Source organism: Oncorhynchus kisutch, linkage group LG5, assembly GCF_002021735.2.
Source record: "Oncorhynchus kisutch isolate 150728-3 linkage group LG5, Okis_V2, whole genome shotgun sequence".
In the NCBI taxonomy this organism is placed as follows: domain Eukaryota; kingdom Metazoa; phylum Chordata; class Actinopteri; order Salmoniformes; family Salmonidae; genus Oncorhynchus; species Oncorhynchus kisutch.
Window position 1 is genome coordinate 59,442,170 of NC_034178.2, and position 25,774 is coordinate 59,467,943.

Consider the following 25,774-nt stretch of genomic DNA (forward strand, 5'->3'; position numbering starts at 1 on the left):
AGTTACCACTAAAGGGGACCCTCCAAATCAAGTTTTACTGAATCTAGAAATACGTTTTACCTGCTCAACCATCAGTCTCCTCGTCTGGCCTTCCCACCTGCTTCATCCCTCCTCTTCTTCATCATCTTCCTCATCCTCAGTCAAAATAAAGGCCCCATTTTGAAGTGTGGATTGTGTGGTAGTAAAAAATGTTTGGTCAGGTAGTCAATGTGTTTCAGCATCATGGCATGGCTGTGCTCCTCCAATAGTGACTGAATCATCTAGAATCCAGAGAGATGAACACAGAGAGAGAGAGAGAGAGAGAGAGAGAGAGAGAGAGATGTGGCGAGGGAGGCAGGCAGGCAGGTTTGGGAGGGAGGGAGGGAGGGAGGGAGGGAGGGAGGGAGGGAGGGAGGGAGGGAGGGAGGGAGGGAGGGAGGGAGGGAGGGAGGGAGGGAGGGAGGGCAAGAGTCAGTCAGCTAAACAAATAAATCCACAGCACACAGAGATTTGGAACAGAACTGAAGAGAAAACAGGAAGTGAAAGCGAAAAGGTACGAAAAAGCAGTGTTTCAAAACATCTCACCCCTCAGAACAACATCAGAGCTTTGGTTGTCATCATTGGCACGATTATGCCCAAATGCCCTCCTCATCATCCTATTGGTGAGAGTGTTATAGGCCGGCAGAAAAGTTTAGCAGGAAGTGAAGAAAGGGTTATCAAGAGTTAGCATAGGTGAAAGGTTATTATATGACAGCATGTCATGAGTAGGTAAATATGCAGGAGAGAAATGATTGAAAGCACTATATTAAGAGTCATGATAATGTTACACTGTATATAGGATTAATATAGAGAAGAGCAAAGGCATAAAGGCATTGTAAGTCTGGTTTTTGCTTTTCAATCCAATCTGCATTGCATAGGTTAATTACAGGCCCACTCTGTAACATTTACAGACAGTATTGGTTGAATGGGTTAACAGTGGTCCACTTGATCCAGGCATGAATGTTGAACAAAGCTGAGAATAAACATTGGGTCTATTTTGACCTCACACCAGGAAGGCCCTACAGTAGAGCGGTAATAGGGCCCTGGTCAACAGTAATGCACTATAGGGAATAGGGTACCACTTGAGACACAGCCTTAATCTAAACATAGATTTAAATGCACAATGCAACAGTCTAGCCATTAGACCACCACACCACAACAAGGATAGGAAACAGAGGGACAGCCTGCTTTTTGTCTAATAGTGTTCGCAAAAACATCTGTAATGCCTCCCGGGTGGGGCAGTGGTCTAGGGCACTGGATCGCAGTGCTAGCTGTGCCACCAGAGACTCTGGTTTCGCGACCGGGAGGTCCGTGGGGCGATGCACAATTGGCCTAGCGTCGTCCGGGTTAGGGAGGGTTTGGTCGGTAGGGATATCCTTGTCTCATCCCGCACTAGCGACTCCTGTGGCGGGCCGGGCGCAGTGCACGCTAACCAGGTCGCCAGGTGCACAGTGTTTCCTCCGACACATTGGTGCGGCTGGCTTTCGGGTTGGATGCGCGCTGTGTTAAGAAGCAGTGCAGCTTGGTTGGGTGTTTCGGAGGACGCATGGCTTTCGACCTTCGTCTCTCCCGAGCCCATACGGGAGTTGTAGCAATGAGACAAGATAGTAACTACTAACAATTGGATACCACAAAATTGGGGAGAAAAGGGGGTAACATTTAAAAAAAAAATTTTTTAAACATCTGTAATTGCAAAAACATAATGGCAATGCAATTCATTCTGAGTAAATACGAGAATATGGTTTGGAATAAGTCAATTTTGTGCTTTAGTAGCTATAAAGAGTTAAAGCCTTACAATCAGAGTTCTGGGCCCATAGTCATAAAACATATCAGTTTTGCCTTTTAGATCATATGATTATATGGACAGGGGGGACCTGATCCTAGATCAGCACTGCTGGTCTGAGATGCTTTATAAATCCAGCCCCTGATTGTAAACACAAGAAAGGAAGACATGTGACCTGGTCGTGGGAGGGGCGGTGGCCGGCATGGGGGGGTCCTCTGGCAGGCCCTGGTCCTCCGCGGTGGTGTGGGGGGCGGGTGGCGGGGGTGGCCGCCTTGCTGTTGCGGGGCATGGGGTATGGGGTGATGGGGATGCTGCTGGGGGTGTTGGGGGTGTGGGTGCTGGGGGTGGGGGGCTTGCTGCAGGGGGCCGTGAAGGTGTGGCTGTGGGTGCTGTTGGGGGTGGGGGTGCTGCTGCTGTGGCGGAGGCCCGTGAGGATGCTGTCCTGGGTGGGGGTGTTGTTGTTGTTGTGGGTGTGGGTGTGGCTGCTGGGCTTGCAGCGGGTGCTGGGGCCGTGGTTGGTGTTGGGGCTGTTGGGGGTGCCCCTGCGGGTGCTGTTGGGGTTGAGGGGAGTACTGCTGTTGATGCTGCTGGGGGTGAGGGTGTTGTTGGGGTGGGGGCTGGGGGTGCGGGGCATGGGGGTACGGGGCGTGCTGCTGCTGGGGATGTGGCGGGTGCTGGTACTGGGGCTGGGGGGACTGAGCCTGGAGACCCGGGTGGGGTTGCTGGGGTAGGGAATGGAAGGGAGGATGGGGGTGGTAGTGGTCGTCTTCATAGTTGTCTGCCATCAGCTTCATCCTGCTCTGTGTCTGTGGAACAAAACATAAACATGTAAGTTTTACAATTTAACACAAGAGACCCAAACACTGAGTTAGTTTTTATGAATGGAAGGAATTGATTGAGTTATCAAAGAGAGAATAGCAACTGAGTAGCAGAAATAAGCTTAGAACGGAACAACTGCTGCTATTGTGAGCAATTCCATTGAAATTCAGTCAAATCAGGAAGTAAACTGAAATTCCAATTCCAATTCAATATTTCTAAACACTTTCAATGAGAAATAAATGGAATTGCCATTTCAGGTTACTAACTAAATCTACTTAATTGAAATGGAATGGACCCTGAGTAAAGGTTGAATAAAATGTCTACCTGAGTTGTGTCACCAGTCCTGACCTGCTGTTTTAGCTGGTGCATCAATCTGTCCTTCTCCCTCTTCAGAGCCAGAACCTCTTCCTGGGTCTTCTTCTTCCCAGAGGCAGACAGCTCTAGCAGAGCAATGTTAGCATCCTTCTCACTGATGGCTGCCAGCAGGGCCTGTTGTCTATAGACAAACAAGAGAAAAACATACCAGTCAGCACAGCTGAGACAAAACATGCATCTTTCCCACATATGAAGATAACATAATTTACCATGTCTCACTATTTACGTGAAACAAAAAAGTATTGACATGGCATTTGAGCATTCACACGACCAAGACAGTTTTTCTTTATATCCTTGACCTATTTGAATAATTTCACTGCAGTTCTTTTGATTACCATTGTTAAACAGAATATGAACATGATCTTTGCTAACTCAAACATATGAACATGTTTCATTGCTCTGCTGATGTACGACATCCCATGACTTACTTCATCTCCAGGATCTCCTCCAGCTGTTTCCTGCGCTCCTGTCTCATGTTGGTCAGGTGACCGTCCCTCTCCTGCAGGGACTGCTGGGTAGACGAGAGGCGCTGCTTGGTGGCATCCAGCTCCTGTCTAGTTCTCTCTAGGGTGTTCATCATCTCCTCCAACTGACACACACACACAGGAATTACAGACATACTGTATTTTCTATGTCTCACACGCACACACACACACTTTATAAACAGACCTTCAGATGCTGACCAAGGTCCATGGTGTTGTCTTTTCGAGGGTCCCCCATTATCTGACCAGGCTTCTTTTCCCCCTGGGGGCCCAGTTTGAGGTTGGGACCCCCCTTCTTAGTAACCTGCTCCTTGGTCTGCCTGTATGGATAACCACAGATTATGTCAGAGTTCAACCCTCTATCATACTAGTCACCGTCTTACCACACCACTAGCCGAACAACTGGTATCAATGGTTCATACGTCCCCTTGAGGCATTACTAAGGCATTACTAATACTTTGTCTACTGTACTTTATAAGTAAATATAGACACACAGAACTCACATACCACACATACAGGGTTGGGTAGGTTACTTTCTAAATGTAATCTGTTACAGTTACTAGTTACTTGTCCAAAATTGTAATCAGTAATGTAACTTTCAGTTACTTTGAGATTACTTTCCCTTTAAGAGTGTCACGCCTTGGTCTTAGTGTTTTGTGTTTTCGTTATATATTTGGTCAGGCCAGGGTGTGACAGGGGTTTACGTGTTGTATTTCGTATTGGGGTTTGTAGTATTTGGGATCGCGGCTGATTAGGGGTGTTGTATAGGCTTGGCTGCCTGAGGCGGTTCTCAATCAGCTGTCAGGTGATTCTCGTTGCCTCTGATTGGGAACCGTATTTAGGTAGCCTGAGTTCGCTTTGTCTTTCGTGGGTGATTGTTCCTGTCTCTGTGTAGTTTCACCAGATAGGCTGTAATAAGTTTCACGTTCCGTTTGTTGTTTTTGTATTTATCGTTATTTCATGTACCGTCACTTTTTCTTCATTAAAGAACATGAGTAACCACCACGCTGCATTTCGGTCCTCTCTTTCAACAAACGAAGAACGCCGTTACAGAATCACCCACCACACACGGACCGAGCGGCGTGGTTACAGGCAGCGACCGCAGGAAAAGCGAAAGGAGGAATGGACATGGGAGGACGTTATGGACAGCAATGGCATGGAGTATACGACGTGGGAAGAAGTCGACAGGTGGGCGTCCGACCCAGAGAGAGTGCAGGAGCCCGCATGGGATTCGCAGGAGCAGTGCGAAGAAGGCTATAGGCGAATGGAGTTGGAGAAACAGACACGGCGGCGCAGAGCGAAACCCGAGAGTCACCCCAAAACATTTATTGGGGGGGGGCTCAGAGGGAGAGTGGCTGAGTCAGGAGATGGACCTGAGCCAACTCTCCTTGTTTATCGTGAGGAGCCAAGGAGGAGACCAGAACCAGAGCCGGTGTTAGAGGTGAGCGAAGCAGAGACTGTGAAGGAGTTCATGGGGAAAGTGGAGTGGAGAGTAATGAGGGAGTTGCTAGCTTGGTGCTATAGATATCATATTCGTCCGACGGATCGTGTCGGGGATTTGATGGTACCTGAGTTAGCGCTCCATACTCGTCCTGAGGTGCGTGTTAGTCGGCTGGTGAAGTTGGTGCCAGCCTCACGCACCAGGCCTCCTGTGCACATCCCTAGCCTTGCACATCCTGTGCCACCTCCACACTCCAGCCCTCCGGTAGCAGCTCCCCGCACCAGGCTTCCTGTGCGTGTCCTCACTCCAGTATCACCAGTGCCCGCACCACGCATCAGGCCTACAGTGCGCCTCGCCTCTCCTACTCTGTCGGAGTCTCCCGCCTGTTCAGCACAGCCAGAGCCTTCCTTCCCTCCTGCGCTGTCGGAGTCTCCCGCCTCTCCAGCGCTGTCGGAGCCTTTCTCCTCTCCTGCGCTAACGGAGTCTCCTGTCTGTTCAGCACAGCCAGCGTTTTCCTCCTCTCCTGCGCTGTCGGAGTCTCCCGCCTGTTTAGCGCTATCAGAGCCTTTCTTCTCTACAGCGCTGCCGGAGCCTCCTGCCTGTTTGAAGCAGCCTGAGCTGCCAGTCTGTAGGGTGCTGTCAGCCTGCATGGAGCAGTCAGAGCTGTCAGTCTGCATGAAGCAGCCAGAGCTGTCAGTCTGCAAGGAGCTGCCAGTCTGCAAGGAGCTGCCAGTCTGCAGGGTGCTGTCAGCCTGCATGGAGCAGTTAGAGCTGTCAGTCTGCATGAAGCAGCCAGAGATGTCAGTCTGCAGGGTGCTGTCAGCCTGCATGGAGCAGTTAGAGCTGTCAGTCTGCATGAAGCAGTCAGAGCTGTCAGTCTGCATAAAGCAGCCAGAGAAGCCAGTCTGCAAGGAGCTGCCAGTCTGCAAGGAGCTGCCAGTCTGCAAGGAGCTGTCAGTCTGCAAGGAGCTGTCAGCCTGCATGGAGCAGTCAGAGCTGTCAGTCTGCAAGGAGCTGCCAGTCTGCAGGGAGCTGTCAGTCTGCAAGGAGCTGTCAGTCTGCAAGGAGCTGCCAGTCTGCAAGGAGCTGCCAGTCTGCAGGGTGCTGTCAGCCTGCATGGAGCAGTTAGAGCTGTCAGTCTGCATGAAGCAGCCAGAGATGTCAGTCTGCATAAAGCAGCCAGAGCTGCCAGTCTGCAAGGAGCTGCCAGTCTGCAAGGAGCTGCCAGTCTGCAAGGAGCTGTCAGCCTGCATGGAGCAGTCAGAGCTGTCAGTCTGCAAGGAGCTGCCAGTCTGCAGGGAGCTGTCAGTCTGCAAGGAGCTGTCAGTCTGCAAGGAGCTGCCAGTCTGCAAGGAGCTGTCAGTCTGCAAGGAGCTGTCAGTCTGCAAGGAGCTGCCAGTCTGCAAGGTGCTGTCAGCCTGCATGGAGCAGTCAGAGCTGTCAGTCTGCATGAAGCAGCCAGAGCTGTCAGTCTGCAAAGAGCTGCCAGTCTGCAAGGAGCTGCCAGTCTGCAGGGTGCTGTCAGCCTGCATGGAGCAGTCGGAGCTGCCAGTCTGCATGAAGCAGCCAGAGCTGTCAGTCTGCAAGGAGCTGTCAGTCTGCAAGGAGCTGCCAGTCTGCAAGGAGCTGCCATGTCTGCAAGGAGCTGCCAGTCTGCAAGGAGCTGCCAGTCTGCAAGGAGCTGCCAGTCTGCAAGGAGCTGTCAGCCTGCATGGAGCAGTCAGAGCTGTCAGTCTGCAAGGAGCTGCCAGTCTGCAGGGAGCTGTCAGTCTGCAAGGAGCTGTCAGTCTGCAAGGAGCTGGCAGTCTACAAGGAGCTGTCAGCCTGCATGGAGCAGTCAGAGCTGTCAGTCTGCAAAGAGCTGCCAGTCTGCAAGGAGCTGTCAGCCTGCATGGAGCAGTCAGAGCTGTCAGTTTGCATAGAGCAACTAGATCCGCCAGTCAGCCATGATCTTCTAGATCTGCCAGTCAACCAGATTCTTCCAGATCAGCCTGTCAACCAGAATCTTCCAGATCTGCTAGTCAACCAGAATCTTCCAGATCTGCTAGTCAACTTGAATCTTCCAGATCCGCCAGCCAGCCAGGATCTACCGGAGCCTACTACCTACCTGAGCTTCATCTTAGTACTGGGCTTCCTCTCAGTACTGGGCTTCCTCTCAGTACTGGGCTTCCTCTCAGTACTGGGCTTCCTCTCAGTACTGGGCTTCCCCTCAGTTCCGGGCTGCCCCTCAGTTCCGGGCTGCCCCTCAGTCCCGAGCTGCCCCTCAGTCCCGAGCTGCCCCTCAGTCCCGAGCTGCCCCTCAGTCCCGAGATGCCCCTCAGTCACGAGCTGCTCCTCAGTTCTGTGGGGTTCTGGGTGAGGACTATTAGGCCATGGTCGGCGGCGAGGGTGGATTATCCCAGGACGCGAAGGGGAGGAACGAGGACATTAATGAAGTGGGGTCCACGTCCCGAGCCGGAGCCCCCACCAATGACAGACGCCCACCCGGACCCTCCCTTTGGTTTTGAGGTGCGTCCGGGTTCTGTCACGCCTTGGTCTTAGTGTTTTTTTTGTTTTCGTTATATATTTGGTCAGGCCAGGGTGTGACAGGGGTTTACGTGTTGTATTTCGTATTGGGGTTTGTAGTATTTGGGATCGCGGCTGATTAGGGGTGTTGTATAGGCTTGGCTGCCTGAGGCGGTTCTCAATCAGCTGTCAGGTGATTCTCGTTGCCTCTGATTGGGAACCGTATTTAGGTAGCCTGAGTTCGCTTTGTCTTTCGTGGGTGATTGTTCCTGTCTCTGTGTAGTTTCACCAGATAGGCTGTAATAAGTTTCACGTTCCGTTTGTTGTTTTTGTATTTATCGTTATTTCATGTACCGTCACTTTTTCTTCATTAATTAAAGAACATGAGTAACCACCACGCTGCATTTCGGTCCGACTCTCTCTCAACAAACGAAGAACGCCGTTACAAAGAGTTTGAGTTTGAGTTTATTTTTACAGGGACAGTGCACATTAATCAACATTTCAGTAGAAGTGCCGGTTTTAGCCAACCGGCTAATTTTCAACCGCAGTCCCTGGGCAGGTTATTAAAAACAATTACAATATAGACAATAGCAACATAGAACAAGCAAGACATAGCATACAGACAGAGCAACATAGGACAAGCAAGACGTAGCATACAGACAGAGCAGCATAAAACAAAAAGCAGCAAGACAAAATTCATAAAAGCAACAAAGTGTTTCCACACCTCACAAGCTACAGACAACAGACAACATGGAGTGGCAACACACAGCTAGGGACCATGTTCACAAGTCTGATTGACCTTTAGCCATGTCTTCAAGCATTTTGTGAAAGTGTGATATGTGGTGCAGTTATGTGTGTCTGATGGCAGTGTATTCCAGACATGGGAAGCTCTCGCAGAGAATGCAGATTTACTAAAGGTGCTTTTCCTTAGGGGAACTATACAGTCACCTCTCATGGCAGACCTTGTGGATCTGCTGCCATATGTCTGGGTTTTCTGTTTAACAAAAATATTGAGTGGAGGGGGAGCCAGGCCACTGAGGATCTTGAATACAAGACATGCGTCGGTGTATTGCACAAGATTTTCCCAACTCAAGAGCTCATGCTTTCTAAGGATGTGACAATGATGATGGCTATTAGGCTTCCTATCAAGCACTTTGAGAGCCTGTTTGTAGACAGACTGAATAGGTTTTAATGTTGTACAGCAAGCTTGGGCCCAACTAGTCAAGCAGTATGTTAAGTGGGGGAGTATCATAGATTTGAAGTACAGTTTTGCTACCTCTGTAGTCAAACAATTTCGTATAAATCGGAAATTAGCTAGGTTGAATTTGGTTATTTGAATTACCTTTTTCACATGCTTTTTAAAAGAGAGGTTGGAATCAAGTATGATGCCAAGGTACTTAAAATCGGATACCACCTGGAGCTTCTCCCCTGACACATAGACATCTGGCTCAGTAGCATCTGTTGCCCTCTTTGTGAAGAACACAAAGAGGCATTAGAAGAAGACAAAAATATATTTTACCAATTGAATGAAATCTATTGTAGGATAAATCAATATTATAATTGACATAGCTGGCTATTAATGGATGTTGGATTTTACTTTATGGGTTGGTAGGCTTCTTCTAACCGATTGCTTTTTACAACAGATACGATTAGGCTACACTGTAAAAAGTGTCAGATTTACAGTCATTCCAATTGATGTAATATCCTTTGATCTTCAAGAATATGACATAGAAATCTGTAAATACAGTATATACTATGAAACATTTTAGGAGATCTCAGTTGGGGTCTCAGCTTACTGTTCAAAGTCAGAATAGTAGAATACACAAGGTGCAATTAAGAAATGTGGTTGTGCATCAGCAGTTTTTCACTTGTTATGTCATTCACTGACTGTCACTCAACTAGCCATATCAGCTAACAATTATTAGATTTGTAAGTTAGTCAAGCCAATTATCTAAACTTGTATTAATCATGGCTGACTACCGACTGGGCACACAGGGTACGTACCCAGGGGCCCTGACCTCCAGGGGGCACCCATTGATTTTGTTAGTCACTCTCACTCAGATATCATTTACATGGCATAAGTTGAGGTAAAATGTGTAGAATTGCAGGTAATTAGCCCTGAATCAGTTACCCAACCAAGGCAGGGCCCCCTAACTTCTCTCCTCCCCACACCTGATGATTAGCAGAGCGGCAGCAGGCTATCTACACTCATAGAGAGCTGGCTCCTGTGTTTGGCGGTTGCAGTAAAAATATATATATACAGTGCCTTCGGCCCCCTTGAACTTTGCGACCTTTTGCCACATTTCAGGCTTCAAACATAAAGATATAAAACTGTAATTTTTTGTGAAGAATCAACAACAAGTGGGACACAATCATGAAGTGGAACGACATTTATTGGATATTTCAAACTTTTTTAACAAATCAAATACTGAAAAATTGGGCGTGCAAAATTATTCAGCCCCTTTAAGTTAATACTTTGTAGCGCCACCTTTTGCTGCGATTACAGCTGTAAGTCGCTTGGGGTATGTCTCTATCGGTTTTGCACATCGAGAGACTGAATTTTTTTCCCATTCCTCCTTGCAAAACAGCTCGAGCTCAGTGAGGTTGGATGGAGAGCATTTGTGAACAGCAGTTTTCAGTTCTTTCCACAGATTCTCGATTGGATTCAGGTCTGGACTTTGACTTGGCCATTCTAACACCTGGATATGTTTATTTTTGAACCATTCCATTGTAGATTTTGCTTTATGTTTTGGATCATTGTCTTGTTGGAAGACAAATCTCCGTCCCAGTCTCAGGTCTTTTGCAGACTCCATCAGGTTTTCTTCCAGAATGGTCCTGTATTTGGCTCCATCCATCTTCCCATCAATTTTAACCATCTTCCCTGTCCCTGCTGAAGAAAAGCAGGCCCAAACCATGATGCTGCCACCACCATGTTTGACAGTGGGGATGGTATGTTCACGGTGATGAGCTGTGTTGCTTTTACGCCAAACATAACGTTTTGCATTGTTGCCAAAAAGTTCAATTTTGGTTTCATCTGACCAGAGCACCTTCTTCCATATGTTTGGTGTGTCTCCCAGGTGGCTTGTGGCAAACTTTAAACAACACTTTTTATGGATCTCTTTAAGAAATGGCTTTCTTCTTGCCACTCTTCCATAAAGGCCAGATTTGTGCAATATACGACTGATTGTTGTCCTATGGACAGAGTCTCCCACCTCAGCTGTAGATCTCTGCAGTTCATCCAGAGTGATCATGGGCCTCTTGGCTGCATCTCTGATCAGTCTTCTCCTTGTATGAGCTGAAAGTTTAGAGGGACGGCCAGGTCTTGGTAGATTTGCAGTGGTCTGATACTCCTTCCATTTCAATATTATCGCTTGCACAGTGCTCCTTGGGATGTTTAAAGCTTGGGAAATCTTTTTGTATCCAAATCCAGCTTTAAACTTCTTCACAACAGTATCTCGGACATGCCTGGTGTGTTCCTTGTTCTTCATGATGCTCTCTGCGCTTTTAACGGACCTCTGAGACTATCACAGTGCAGGTGCATTTATACGGAGACTTGATTACACACAGGCGGATTGTATTTATCATCATTAGTCATTTAGGTCAACATTGGATCATTCAGAGATCCTCACTGAACTTCTGGAGAGAGTTTGCTGCACTGAAAGTAAAGGGGCTGAATAATTTTGCACGCCCAAATTTTAAGTTTTTGATTTGTTAAAAAAGTTTTAAATATCCAATAAATGTCATTCCACTTCATGATTGTGTCCCTCTTGTTGTTGATTCTTCACAAAAAAATACAGTTTTATATCTTTATGTTTGAAGCCTGAAATGTGGCAAAAGGTCGCAAAGTTCAAGGGGGCCGAATACTTTCGCAAGGCACTGTATACACATTTCCATTTTTCTCTGCCTCTAGGGCCCCCTATGGGCTTGGGCTTCAGCTCCTGTAAGCCACTGCATTAAGCAGGCCCTGGATCTGCACTATGCAGCTGTTGCAAGAGCACATTTTTCACTGGCTGTCCACTGGTTGCAAAAATAATAATTGGTAGTCAGCTTAAACTTCTTTAGTTCAACCACTATTGGGTTAAAATACACATGTACATTTGTGAACAGCCACCCACTACAAATACAATCCGTAAGGTGCATAAAGCTAAATGAGAGAGCAGCAGTGTGATTCACTTGAATTCGCTATGTAGATGTCAATAATAAGTGATATCCGTATCGCCATAGACTACATGTCACGCCCTGACCTGAGTATTCTTTGTTTTCTTTATATATTTGGTTAGGTCAGGGTGTGACGAGGGTGGTATGTGTGTTTTTGTCTTTTCTAGGGTTCTTGTACTGTCTAGGGGTTTTGTTGATTTATGGGGTTGTTTACATTCTAGGTGTTTATGTAGGTCTATGGTTGCCTAGATTGGTTCTCAATTAGAGGCAGGTGTTTATTGTTGTCTCTGATTGGAAACCATATTTAGGCAGCCATCTTCTTTGGGTATTTCGTGGGTTATTGTCTATGTCTAGTTGCCTGTGATTGCACTTTTGTATCATAGCGTCACAGTCGTTTTGTTATTTCATATAGTTTATTTAGTGTCTATCTTTATTAAAAGTTGTATGTATTCTAACCACACTGCGCTTTGGTCTACTCCATACGACGATCGTGACACTACACCACTGCTGTCATCCTTACCTCCAAGCCTTTATTCAAATTGGATTATCCTTGAATGCCTTTGACAGCAGTCGCACCATTGGAAAACATAGCTTGGACTGTAGCCTTTAAACGCCTATTCCTGCTCTTTTACCGCGATCAAGCAAATACGTTTAGTGCGTCATCATAGTGGTCAGACTCGCTCAGGTGGAACAAACTTAAAAGTGAGCCTTTTTTCACTGCTGCTTTGAATGTTGTGAGTAAACAGAAAGGTGTCATTTTTTTTCTCGCAAACTTCCTTTAAGAATTAAAAAAGTATTTCTAGTAGAAATCACCTAAGTATCTGAAGTCTGATAATATTCTTTCTGATAATGTAACGTATTAAAGTAGATTTTTTTGTAATCCATTACTCCCCAACCCTGCACACATATACAGTTGAAGTCGGAGGTTTACATACACTTAGGTTGGAGTCATTAAAACTTGTTTTTCAACCACTCCACAAATTGCTTATTAACAAACTATAGTTTTGACAAGTTGGTTAGGACATCTACTTTGTACATGACACAAGTAATTTTTCCAACAATTGTTTACAGGCAGATTATTTCACTTATAATTCACTGTATCACAATTCCAGTGGGTCAGAAGTTTACATACACTAAGTTGACTGTGCCTTTAAACAGCTTGGACAATTCCAGAAAATGATGGCATTGTTTTAGAAACTTCTGAAAGGCTAATTGGCATAATTTGAGTCAATTGGAGGTGTACCTGTGGATGTATTTCAAGGCCTACCTTCAAACTCAGTGCCTCTTTGCTTGACATCATGGGAAAATCAACGATATCAGCCAAGACCTCAGAATTTTTTTTTTTAGACCTCCACAAGTCTGGTTCTTCCTTGGGAGCAATTTCCAAACGCCTGAAGGTACCACGTTCATCTGTACAAACAATAGTACGCAAGTATAAACACCATGGGACCACACAGCCGTAATACTGCTCAGGAAGGAGACATGTTCTGTCTCCTAGAAATGAACAGACTTTGGTGCGAAAAGTGCAAATCAATCCCTGAACAATACCAAGTCCTTGTGAAGATGCTGGAAGAAACAGGTACAAAAGTATCTATACCCACAATAAAATGAGTCCTATATCGACATAACCTGAAAGGCCGCTGAGCAAGGAAGAAGCCACTGCTCCAAAACCGCCACAAAAAGCCAGCCTACAGTTTGCAATTGCACATGGGGACAAAGATCATATTTTTTGGAGAAATGTCCTCTGGTCTGATGAAACAAAAATAGAACTGTTTGGCCATAATGACCATCGTGATGGAGGAAAAAGGGGGAGGCAACATCTCAACACATCAGTTAAAACTTGGTCGCAAATGGGTCTTCCAAATGGACAATGACCCCAAGCATACTTCCAAAGTTATGGCAAAATGGCTTAAGGACAACAAAGTCAAGGTATTGGAGTTGCAATCACAAAGCCCTGACCTCAATCCCATAGAAAATGTGTGGGCAGAACTGAAAAGGTGTGTGCGAGAAAGGAGGCCTACGAACCTGACTCAGTTACACCAGCTCTGTCAGGAGGAATGGGCCAAAATTCACCCAACTTATTGTGGGAAGCTTGTGGAAGCTACCTGAAACGTTTGACCCAAGTTAAATCATTTAAAGGCAATGCTACCAAATACGAATTGAGTGACCCACTTGGAATTTGATGAAAGAAGTAAAAGCTGAAATAAATCATTCTCTCTTCAATTATTTTGACATTTCACATTATAAAAATAAAGTGGTGATCCCTACTGACCTAAGACAGGGAATTTGTACTTGGATTAAATGTTAGGAATTGTGAAAAACTGATTTAAAATGTATTTGGCTAAGGTGTATGTAAACTTCCGATTTCAACTGTATGTGAGTAATACAATGACGACTGTTAGACTCATTAGAAACACATGCAGATGGCCACAACAAAACACAAGAAAAATTAACACAAATATATATATACACACTGAACAAATTATATACAAGATGTAAAGTGTTTTTCCCATGTTTCATGAGCTGAAGTAAAAGATTTTCCACATGCAGAAAAAACATATTTCTCTCAAATTTTGTCCACAATAAATTTACATCCCTGTTGGTGAGCATTTCTCCTTCACCAAGATAATCCATCCACCAGACAAGTGTGGCATATTGATTGAACAGCATTATCATTACACAGGTGCACCTTGTGCTGGGGACAATAAAAAGGCCACTCTAAAAAGTGCATTTTGTCACATAACAATGCCACAGATGTCTCAAGTTTTGAGGGAGCTTGTAATTGGCATGCTGACTGCAGGAATGGCCACCAGAGCTGTTGCCAGAGAATGAAATGTTTCTTTGTCTACCACAAACCGACTCCAATGTAATTTCAGAGAATTTTGCAGTATATCCAACCGGCCTCACAACCACAGATCACGTGCAACCACGCCAGCACCGGACCTCTACATCCGGCTTCTTCACCTGCAGGATCGTCTGAGACCAGCTACCCGGACAGCTGATGAAACTGTGGGTTTGCACAACCGAAGAATTTCTGCACCAACTGTCAGAAACCGTCTCAGGGAAGCTCATCTGTATGCTCGTCGTCCTCACAAGGCTCTTGACCTGACTGCAGTTCTGCGTCGTAATCGACTTCAGTGGGCAAAATGCTCACCATCGATGGCCACTGGCATGCTGGAGAAGTGTGCTCTTCACGGATGAATCCCAGCTTCGACTTTACCGGGCAGATGGCAGACAGCATCACGTGGATGAGCGGTTTGCTGATGTCAACATTGTGAACAGAGTGCCCTATGGTGGTAGTAGGGTTATAGTATGGGCAGGCATAAGCTATAGACAATGAACATAATTGTATTTCATCGATGGCAATTGAATGCACAGAGATACTGTGACAAGATCCTGAGGCCCATTGTCGTGCCATTCATCAGTACACAATTCTGGAAGCTGAAAATGTCTCAGTTCTTCCATGGCCTGCATACTCACCAGATACATCAGCCACTGAGCATGTTTGGAATGCTCTGGATCGACGTGTACGACAGCGTGTTCCAGTTCACGCCAATATTCAGCAACTTCACACAGCCATTGAAGAGGAGTGGGACAACATTCCACAGGCCACAATGAACAACCCAATCAACTCTATGCGAAGGAGATGTGTCATGCTGTATGAAGCAAATGGTTGTGACACCAGATACTGACTGGTTTTCTGATCCACGCACCTACCTTTTTTTAAGGTATCTGTGACCAACAGATGCACATGTTTATTCCCAGTCATGTGAAATCCATAGATTACGGCCTAATGAATTTATTTAAATTGACTGATTTCCTTATATGAACTGTAACTCAGTAACATTTTGAAATTCTTGCATGTTCAATTTATATTTTTGTTTAGTATATACAGTGCATTTGGAAATTATTCAGCACCCTTGACTTTTTCCACATTTTGGTACGTTACAGCCTTATTCTAAAATTAATTTAATATTTTTTTCCCCTCATCAATCAAAACACAACACCCCAAAATGACAAAGTGAAAACAGGTTTTAAGAAAACATAAATACTTTATTTACATAAGTATTCAGACCCTTTGCTATGAGACTCAAAATTGAGCTCAGGTGCTTCCTGTTTCCATTGATCATCCTTGAGATGTTTCTACAACCTGATTGGAGTCCACCTGTGCTAAATTCAATTGATTGGACATGATTTGGAAAGTCACACACCTGTCTATATAAGGTCCCACAGTTGACAGTGCATGTCAGAGCAAAAACCAAGCCATGAGGTCAAAGGAATTGTCCGTAGAGCTCTGAGACAGGATTGTGTCAAGGCACAGATCTGGGGAAGGGTACCAAACAATTTCTGCAGCATTGAAGGACCCCAAGAACACAGTGGCCTAGATCCTTCTTAAATGGAAGACATTTGGAACCACCAAGACTCTACTTAGAGCTGGCCGCCCGGCCAAACTGAGCAATCCGGGGAGATGGGCCTTGGTCAGGGAGGTAACCAAGAACCCGATGGTCACTCTGACAGAGCTCTAATTCCTCTGTGGTGATGGGAGAACGTTCCAGAAGGACAACCATCTCTGCAGGCCGCTTGCAGTTTTCCAAGAGGCACCTAAAGGACTCTCAGACCATGAGAAACAAGATCCTCTTTGGCCTAAATGTCAAGCATCACGTCTGGAGGAAACCTGGCACCATCCCTACGGTGAAGCATGGTGGTGGCAGCATGTTGTGGGGATGTTTTTCAGGGGAAGGGACTGGGAGACTAGTCAGGATCAAGGGAAAGATACAGTAAATAGAGCAAAATACAGAGAGATCATTGATGAAAACCTGCTTGAGAGCGCTCAGGACCTCAGACTGGGGCGATGGTTCACCTTCCAACAGGACAACGACCCTGAGTAAACAGCCAAGACAATGCAGGAATGGCTTAGGGACAAGTCTCTGAATGTCGTTGAGTGGCCCCGCCAGAGCCTGGACTTGAACCCGATCTAACATCTCTGGAGAGACCTGAAAATAGCTGTGCAGCGACGCTCCCCATCCAACCTGACAGAGCTTGAGAGGATCTGCAAAACAGTTTGTGAGAAACTCCCCAAATACAGGTGTGCCAAGCTTGTAGCATCATACCCAAGAAGAATTGAGTCGTTAATCACTGCCAAAGGTGCTTCAACAAAGTATTGAGTAAGGATCTGAATACTTATGGAAATGTGTAAATGATAACTTGCAAACATTTTAAAAAAAAAGTTTTGCTTCGTCATTATGGGGTATTGTGTGTAGATTAATGAGGGGGAAAAACTATTTTATCCATTTAAGAACAAGGCCGTAACGTAAATTTTTTGGGAAAAAGTCAAGGGGTCTGAATACTTTCCGATTGCACTAATATGCACTCAGGTTAGACATACAGGTACTGTAATTGACACAGAAATTTGAATGCAAAAACAATGAACAACATTCAGGAGATATGAGACACAGATGAGATAAAGACAAGTCCATGTTAATACAGTAAGTTCAGAGATCTCTGAAATGACTCACAGGTTTAGGCACCAGAGTTAGAATAGTAGGGGGGAAGTCGCACCTCTCAGGTGTACGGATGGGGCCGGTGGTGGGGGGGGGGGGGGATTCTAATGGAGGTTCGCTACTTACCTGGGAGCTAGGCTGCAGGTGGAGAAGAGGAGGAAGAGGAGGAACAGGAGGAGGAGGTGTAAGGAGGGATGGCAGGACAAGAGGAAACAGCAGACAGAAACAGGATACAGGAGAAGAGTAAAGAAATGTAACATTAGTATCATAACAGAAAAGAAGGACAACAGAGGACCCATAACCAGAATAAAGTGTACACAATCAGAGACAGACAGGGAGAGATCATCATCATCATAAGAGGCACCAATGAGAAACAGTCACTGGAAAACACAGACATAGCTAACGCGGGATGCACAGGATACACCTTCTCCTCTGACAGCCAGGTTAGAGCCCTGTATTAGCTGCTGGCTGCACAGCCTGTGAGTGCGGGGCGGGCATGCAGTCAGTCAGAAAAGGGGACAGAAGACACTAGCTGTGATAGAGAGAGGGGGAGTGAGTGAGGTTAGGCTAGGAGGAGGGTAGGGACAAGAGAGCTAGTATAGCTAAACAGTAAGGAGAAGAGGAGACCATGTGGGCAAGGCAGCAAGGGAACCAGTCAAGGGAGCCATGGCAGACAGCCAGAAAGAGGGGGACCAACCAAACAACTGGGGGGGGTACAGTACATACAGACCCTACCTACTAAACAGCTCACTCACTGAGCAGAACATTGTTGACCTGGAGCACAGCAGCTCCAGTCATGCAGACAAGACTACTAGGCTGAGAGCTAGCCTTTACATTGGGCATAGCAAGCTAGACAGGGAAGTGGAGAGGGCAGGGAGATCAGGGCGGAGGTCAGTGTAGAGAAGGTGGGAATCACTGTTAGTAGTAGGGTGGAGGTATCGAAGCAGTGAAGGGTGAGGATGGTTCTGGAGGAGGGTTAGGGATGAAGGTATCAGAACAGACAAGGGTGAAGATGGTTCTGGGGGAGGGGTGGAGGTATCAAAACAGAGAAGGGTGAGGGTGGTTCTGGGGGAGGGTTAGGGGTGGAGGTATCGGAACATCGAATGGGTTGGTTCTGAGGGAGAGTTTGGGGTGGAGATGGGCAGATGGGGGTCAGGAATGAGCAGGGGAAGCAGCGTGCCCACAGCAGTTGAAGGACTAAAGACAGGACCTTCCTACTCTCTTAGAAAAAAAGGTACTATCTAGAACCTGAAATGGTTCTTTGGCTATTCCAATAGAGTCGTGGCCAAAAGTTGAGAATGACACAAATATTAATTTTCACAAAGTATGCTGCCTCAGTTTCTATGATGGCAATTTGCATATACCTCAAAATGTTATTAAGAGTGATCAGATTAATTGCAAAGTCCCTCTTTGTCATGTAAATTAACTGAATCCCCCAAAAACATTTCCACTGCATTTCAGGCCTGCCACAAAAGGACCAGCTGACAACATGTCAGTTATTCTCTCGTTAACACAGGTGTGAGTCTTGACGAGGACAAGGCTGGAGATCCCTCTGTCATGCTGATTGAGTTTGAATAACAGACTGGAAGCTTCAAAAGGAGTGTGGTGCTTGGAATCATCGTTCTTCCTCTGTCAACTATGGTTACCTGCAAGGAAACACGTGCCGTCATCATTGCTTTGCACAAAAAGGGCTTCACAGGCAAGGATATTGCTGCCAGTAAGATTGTACCTAAATCAACCAGTTATCGGATCATCAAGAACTTCAAGGAGAGCGGTTCAATTGTTGTGAAGAAGGCTTCAGGGTGCACAAGAAAGTCCAGCAAGTGCCAGGACCATCTCCTAAAGTTGATTCAGCTGCGGGATCGGGGCACCACCAGTACAGAGCTTTGTCAGGAATGGCAGCAGGCAGGTGTGAGTGCATCTGCACGCACAGTGAGACGAAGACTTTTGGATGATGGCCTGGTGTCAAGAAGGGCAGCAAAGAAGCCACTTCTCTCCAGAAAAAACATCAGGGACAGACTGATATTCTGCAAAAGGTACAAGGATTGGATTGCTGAGGACTGGGGTAAAGTCATTTTCTCTGATGAATCCCCTTTCCGGTTGTTTGGGGCATCTGGAAAAAAGCTTGTCCGGAAAAGACAAGGTGAGCGCTACCATCAGTCCTGTGTCATGCCAACAGTAAAGCATCCTGAGACCATTCATGTGTGGGGTTGTTTCTCAGCCAAGGGAGTGGGCTCACTCACAATTTTGCCTTAGAACACAGCCATGAATAAAGAATGGTACCAACACATCCTCCGAGAGCAACTTCTCCCAACCATCCAGGAACAGTTTGGTGATGAACAGTGCCTTTTCCAGCATGATGAAGCACCTTGCCATAAGGCAAAAGTGATAACTAAGTGACTTGGGGAACAAAACATCGATATTTTGGATACATGGCCAGGAAACTCCCCAGACCTAACTTAATCCCATTGAGAACTTTTGGTCAATCCTCAAGAGGTGGGTGGACAAACAAAAACCCACAAATTCTGACAAACTCCAAGCATTGATTATGCAAGAATGGGCTGCCATCAGTCAAGTTGTGGCCCAGAAGTTAATTGACAGCATGCCAGGGCGGATTGCAGAGGTATTGACTCTTTGCACCAACCTCATGTAATTGTCAATAAAAGCCTTTGACACTTATGAAATGCTTGTAATTATACTTCAGTATTCCATAGTAACATGAAGAAAGAATATCTAAATACACTGAAGCAGCAAACTTTGTGAAAAATAACATTTGTGTCATTCTCAAAACCTTTGGCCATGACTATAGGAGAACCCTTTGAAGAACTGTTTTTGTTTCCAAGTAGAACCCTTTTGGTTCCAGGTAGGACCTTATTGGGTTCCATGCAGAACCCTTTCCCCAGGAACCAAAAAGGATTCTCCTAGGGGGACAGCCATTATGGAACCAATTTTCTAAGAGTGTACAGAAGCTACACAAAACAGCCAAAACACAAAAGGCCACAGACAAAAAGTGTGTGTGTGTGTGTGTGTACATGCGCGTGTGTGTGTACATGTGTGTGTGGAATCAGTGTCTGGTTATTGTCTATGTGTAAGGTACATGGGAGCTGTACTGCATTTGCTACAGTACAGATCCCATAATGGTGCTATGTTGTAATGAGAGTGAGTTCATGGTAAAGGGAGGGAAGAGGGCATACAGACTGTCAAATTAAATATCCAGGAAATGAAAAGAAATACATATGATTCAGTATGTACAGTGCAATCGAAATGTATTCAGACATCCTGACTTTTTTTCACATTTTGTTTCAAGTTACAGCCTTATTCTAAAATGGATGAATTCGTTTTCCCCCTCATCAATCTACACACAATATCCAATAATGACAAATCAAAAACAGGTTTTTAGATTTTTTTTCAAAAGCATCAAAATATAAAACAGAAATATAATATTGACATAAGTATTCATACCCTTTACTCAGTACTATGTTGAAGGCCCTTTGGCAGCGATTGTAGCCTCCCTTTCTTCTCTGCAGATCTTCTCAAGCTCTGTCAGGTTGGATGGGGAGCGTCATTGCAGTCATTTTCAGGTCTCTCCAGAGATGAATGATCAGGTTCAAGTCCGGGCTCTGGCTGGACCACTCACGGACGTTCAGAGACTTATCCCGAAGCCACTCCTGCATTGACTAGGCTGTGTGCTTAGAGTCGTTGTCCTGTTGGAAGGTGAACCTTCGCACCAGTCTGAGGTCCTGAGCGCTCTGGAGCACGTTTTCATCAAGGATCTCTCTGTACTTTGCTCCGTTCATCTTTCCCTCGATCCTGACTAGTCTCCCAGTCCGTGCCACTGAAAAACATCCCCACAGCATGATGCTGCCACCACCATGCTTCACCGTAGGGATGATGTTATGTTACTTTTACTGAGGAGTGGCTTCCATCTGGCCACTCTACCATAAAGACCTGATTGGTGGAGTGCTGCAGAGAAGGTTGCCTTTCCAGAAGGTTCTCCCATTTCCTCAGAGGAACTCTGGAGCTCTGTCAGAGTGACCATTGGTTCCTTGGTCACCTCCGTGAACAAGGTCCCTCTACCTTAATTGCTCAGTTTGGCCAGGAGGTCAGCTCTAGGAAGAGTCTTGGTGGATCCAAATGTCTTCCATTTAAGAACGATGGAGGCCACTGTGTTCTTGGGGTCCTTCAATGCTGCAGAAATTGTTTGGTACCCTTCCCCAGATATGTGCCTCGACACAATCCTGTCCCAGAGCTCTACGGACAATTCCTTCGACCTCATGGCTTGGTTTTTGCTCTGGAATCTACTGTCAACTTTGGGGCCTTATATAGATAGGTGTGTGCCTCTCCAAATCATTCCCAATCAATTGAATTTACAACAGGTGGACTCCAATCAAGTTGTAGAAACATCTCAAGGATGATCAATGGAAACAGGAAGCACCTGAGCTCAATTTTGAGTCTCATAGCAAAGGGTCTGAATACTTATGTAAATAAAGTATTTCTGATTTTTTATAAATTTGCAAAAAACTATGTCATTATGGGGTATTGTGTGTAGATTGATGAGAAAAAAGAAAACAAATCCATTTTAGAATAAGGCTGTAACGTAACAAAATTAGGAAAAAGTCAAGGGGTCTGAATGCTTTCCGAAAGCACTGCATGTGTTGAAACTGACATACTGTATATGAGAAATATATGACATCCTTATGGCTTTCATATGTGAAATCATATGAATACAGTAGAAGTTCAGTATTAATACAAATATGAAAGTATTGATTCATACATGCTACTACAGTTTCGTTTTTTGATAAAGTTTGTTTACCTGGCTCCTTGTTTAGGTGGCAGGTAGCCTAGTGGTTAGAGTGTTGGACTAGTAACCGAAAGGTTGCAAAATCGAATCCCCGAGCTGACAAGATAAAAATCTGTCGTTCTACCCCTGGACAAGGCATTTAACCCACTGTTCCTAGGCCGTCATTGAAAATAAGAATTTGTTCTTAACTGACTTGCCTAGTTAAATAAAGGTAAAGGAAAAAGATATTAGATTGAGTCATAAAGTGTGTGCAGGCATGGGTGGAGAAGCAGGCTGAAGACATGCGCAGACACACATGCACAAAGATGCATATACAACATGACTACTGGCGCAGGCTTTTGCAAGACTACTGCTGTAGAGGTTGCACAACAGATCTAGTGATCTTTACATAACAAGGATGGGCCGATGGGCTTCCAAATCAAACCAAATCAATTAAAAGGCGATACTATATGCAGGTGCAGTCGCAGACGTAAACCACGAGGGCAGCCTTGCTGAAGTGCCAGGGGCAGAGCACTCACTTTCCCAGGAAGTCCCACACCATGCCCCCAATCTGCTGGGGGGCAGCGGACACAGGGGGGAGCGGGTCAGGGGGAGCTCTACCACCGGGACCGTGACGAGGGACGGGGCCAGGGCCAAAACCAGGGCGAGGGACAGGGGCAAGGTGAGGGGGGCTGTGACAGGGGGAGTAGGAGGAGAAGGGTGAGAAGGAGGGTGAGGGGAAAGTGTTGGAGAGAGAGAGAGAGAGGGAGAGACAGAGACAGTGAGGGATATGGAAGAAGAATGAGAATGACACACTGAAATGCAATGGCACCGTATTACTGCTAGGGGATGCTCATGTGGCGAGCACATACAGTTTGACCTACCTGGACAGACCCTTTTCTGCAATATTTTACACTAAAATGGCCAATCCAAAGTCTAAAGATTAAATGTTATATTCATCAATACTCTATAGGTATTATGTAGATTTTCACTATCAGCCAGCATAGTACCCAGGGGGGGGGGGGGGGGGGGGGGGCACCAGAGCAGCACAGTCCAAGATTTACAGGATGACGTGACATCCACATATCAACAAAGACCGGTTGAGAGAGTAGATTAACTACACAAGAGCACATTTAAGCCAACTTGCACAGAGTTACAGGAATAACAATAAATAGCATAGCAATAAAGCAGTCACCACAGGGCCTTTTGGAGAGGACCATGCACATCCAGTGCCTTGTCATACAAATCCAATGAGCTTTCACCTTCACTGCACATTGTAGGGGTTTCACCCATAGCCTTGCTTGCTCACTAAAAAAACTATCAAAACCTTCGTTCATACTGTGACTCAATCGAGTGATTTGTAGTAATTAAATAAGACTTTCAAACATTGAATTAACAGTAAGTATGTCACGACTCCCACCGAAGGTGGCTCCCCTGCCTGTTCGGGCGGTGCTCGACGGTCGTCGTCACCGGCCTACTAGCCGCCACCGATCCCTTTACCTTTTTCTGTTTGTTTTGTCTTATTAGTTGCACCTGTGTCTAATTGTGTTTTCCTGATGTGCTCCCTTATTTAAGCCTAGTAAACCCGCCCTTGTTTTGTCCGCAATTAATTTTGTGTTACGTGTTGTGTCGTTGGGTGTGTTAGTACTCCGGACTGCGTACCCTGTGTTTTGGGTTGGTCAGTATTTTCGCGCCCTGTGTTTTGGGCATTGTATTTTGGTGCCAGATTAAAGTGCACTTTTCCCTTTGGAACTCTCTGCTCTCTGCGCCTGATTCTTACCTCAAACACCCAGTTAGCCGTGACAGAGTCCCGCACCTTCTGTTATAGAATGAGCAGGAGCAGCCGCACCTCCTCTCCCATCGATGGAGGAGAGGGTCCTCCATCACACCACCATTCTCCACCGAATAGGATCGGCAATGACGATGGAGAGGATGGACCGATGGGATAGGAGTGGCCTTCCCACCTCATCTCCAGCGCCCCCTCCACCAGCACCACCTATCCCTGCTTCAGCATCCGGCTCCGGGGGCCCTGCGTCTGGTGCTCCCCAGGGAGTATGATGGGACGGCAGTTGGGTGTCAGGGGTTCCTCCTCCAACTGGAATTATACCTGGTGACCGGCCGTCCTAATCCCTCAGGGGAGGAGAGCGTGAGCGCCCTCGTCTCCTGTCTGACGGGACGAGCCCTGGAGTGGGCTAACGCAGTGTGGAATGGCCCAGACTCGGCGAAGGATCACTACCCCGAGTTCACCTGCCGATTCCGAGCTGTGTTCGATCACCCACCAGAGGGTCGGGCGGCGGGTGAACGGCTGTTCCACCTGCGACAGGAGACGAGGAGCGTGCAGGACTTTGCCCTGGAGTTCCGGACCTTGGCCGCAGGAACGGGGTGGAACGACAGGGCTTTGATGTAGCCTCAGGGAGGACGTCCGCAGGGAGCTACCGTGTCGGGACACCACCCTCACCTTAGATAAACACATAGACATGTCCATTCGTCTAGACAACCTGCTGGCTGCCCGCGGGCGTCCGGAACAGGCCCTGTTGTTTCCACCCCCAGGCCCTCCTGCTCCCATCCCCATGGAGTTAGGGGGGGCTGCATCGAGGGGGACCGGAGGAGGAGTTTCCTCCTGCACCAGTCGTGGTCGGCAAGGACACACGGCCGACCGGTGCTGGAGGAGCTCGTCTGGGAGTCGGGAGGCCAGGCGGAGCACTGCTCGGTCACCCCAGGTGAGTCAGCACCAGACTGAGACTGAGATTCCTGTCGGTCATATATTTGTGTTAACCTCTTTTCCTGGGTTTTCTCCCTCTCTACAGCATAAGGCGCTAGTCGATTCAGGCGCAGCTGAGAACTTGGATCGTGGGCTCGCGTTAAGGCTAGAGATTCCCCTGGTGTCGTTAGACCTACCTTTCCCTGTGCACTCCTTAGATAGCCGACCATTAGGGTCAGGAGTGGTCAGGGAGGCCACGGTGCCACTGGACATGGTAACGCAGGGGGGTCATGAGGAGCGGATTAGTCTATTCCTTATTGATTCACCTGCATTTCCAGTGGTGTTGGGAATTCCCTGGCTAGCTCATCACAACCCGGTGATTTCATGGCGACAGGGGGCTCTTAGAGGGTGGTCAGAGGAGTGTTCAGGCAGGTGTATAGGAGTTTCCGTTGGTGCGACTATGGTGGAGAGTCCAGACTAGGTTTCCACTTTGCGCATTCCCTCTGAATATGCCGATTTGGCTATCGCCTCAGTAAGAGGAAGGCGACTCAATTACCACCCCATCGTCGAGGGGACTATGCGATAGACCTCCTGGTGAACGCTGCACTTCCTAGGAGTCACGTGTACCCATTGTCCCAGGAGGAGACAGTGGCTATGGAGACATATGTTGCTGAATTGCTGGGACAGGGGTACATTCGGCCCTCCACATCACCCGTCTCCTCAAGCTTCTTTTTTGTGAAGAATAAGAAGGGAGGTCTGCGTCCGTGCATTGATTATCGAGGTCTAAATTCTATCACAGTGGGGTTTAGCTACCCACTACCTCTCATCGCTATGGCGGTGGAATCATTTCACGGGGCGTGCTTCTTCACAAAACTGGACCTGAGGAGTGCGTATAATAAGGTGCGTTTCCGGGGAGGAGATGAGTGGAAAACCTCATTTAGTACTACATCTGGCCATTATGAGTACCTCGTCATGCCATATGGGTTGAAGAATGATCCAGCCGTCTTCCAGTCCTTCGTAGACGAGATTCTCCGAGACCTGCACGGGCAGGGAGTGGTAGTGTACATCGATAACATCCTGATCTATTCTGTCACACGCGAGGCGCACGTGTCTCTGGTGCGTAAGGTACTTGAGCGACTGCTGTAGCATGACCTATATGTCAAGGCCGAGAAATGCGTGTTCTTCAAACAGGCCGTTTCCTTCCTGGGTTA

At 46.7% G+C, this 25,774-nt stretch overlaps 1 protein-coding gene across 1 annotated transcript in view; it reads right to left on the minus strand.

Annotated features, from left to right (window-relative positions):
- LOC109891624 (ERC protein 2-like) overlaps positions 1-25,774 on the minus strand; it is a 96,945-nt gene that overhangs the window by 2,680 nt on the left and 68,491 nt on the right. The window contains exons 14-22 of the mRNA XM_031823909.1: positions 22,402-22,554; positions 17,209-17,220; positions 3,665-3,797; positions 3,424-3,584; positions 2,969-3,116; positions 2,375-2,607; positions 1,977-2,328; positions 565-635; positions 61-260 (exon numbers count right to left, since the gene is read on the minus strand). Coding sequence (XP_031679769.1) covers positions 609-635; positions 1,977-2,328; positions 2,375-2,607; positions 2,969-3,116; positions 3,424-3,584; positions 3,665-3,797; positions 17,209-17,220; positions 22,402-22,554 — 1,219 coding nt within the window. The 3' untranslated portion in view covers positions 61-260; positions 565-608. The remainder of the gene's footprint in view (positions 1-60; positions 261-564; positions 636-1,976; positions 2,329-2,374; positions 2,608-2,968; positions 3,117-3,423; positions 3,585-3,664; positions 3,798-17,208; positions 17,221-22,401; positions 22,555-25,774) is intronic.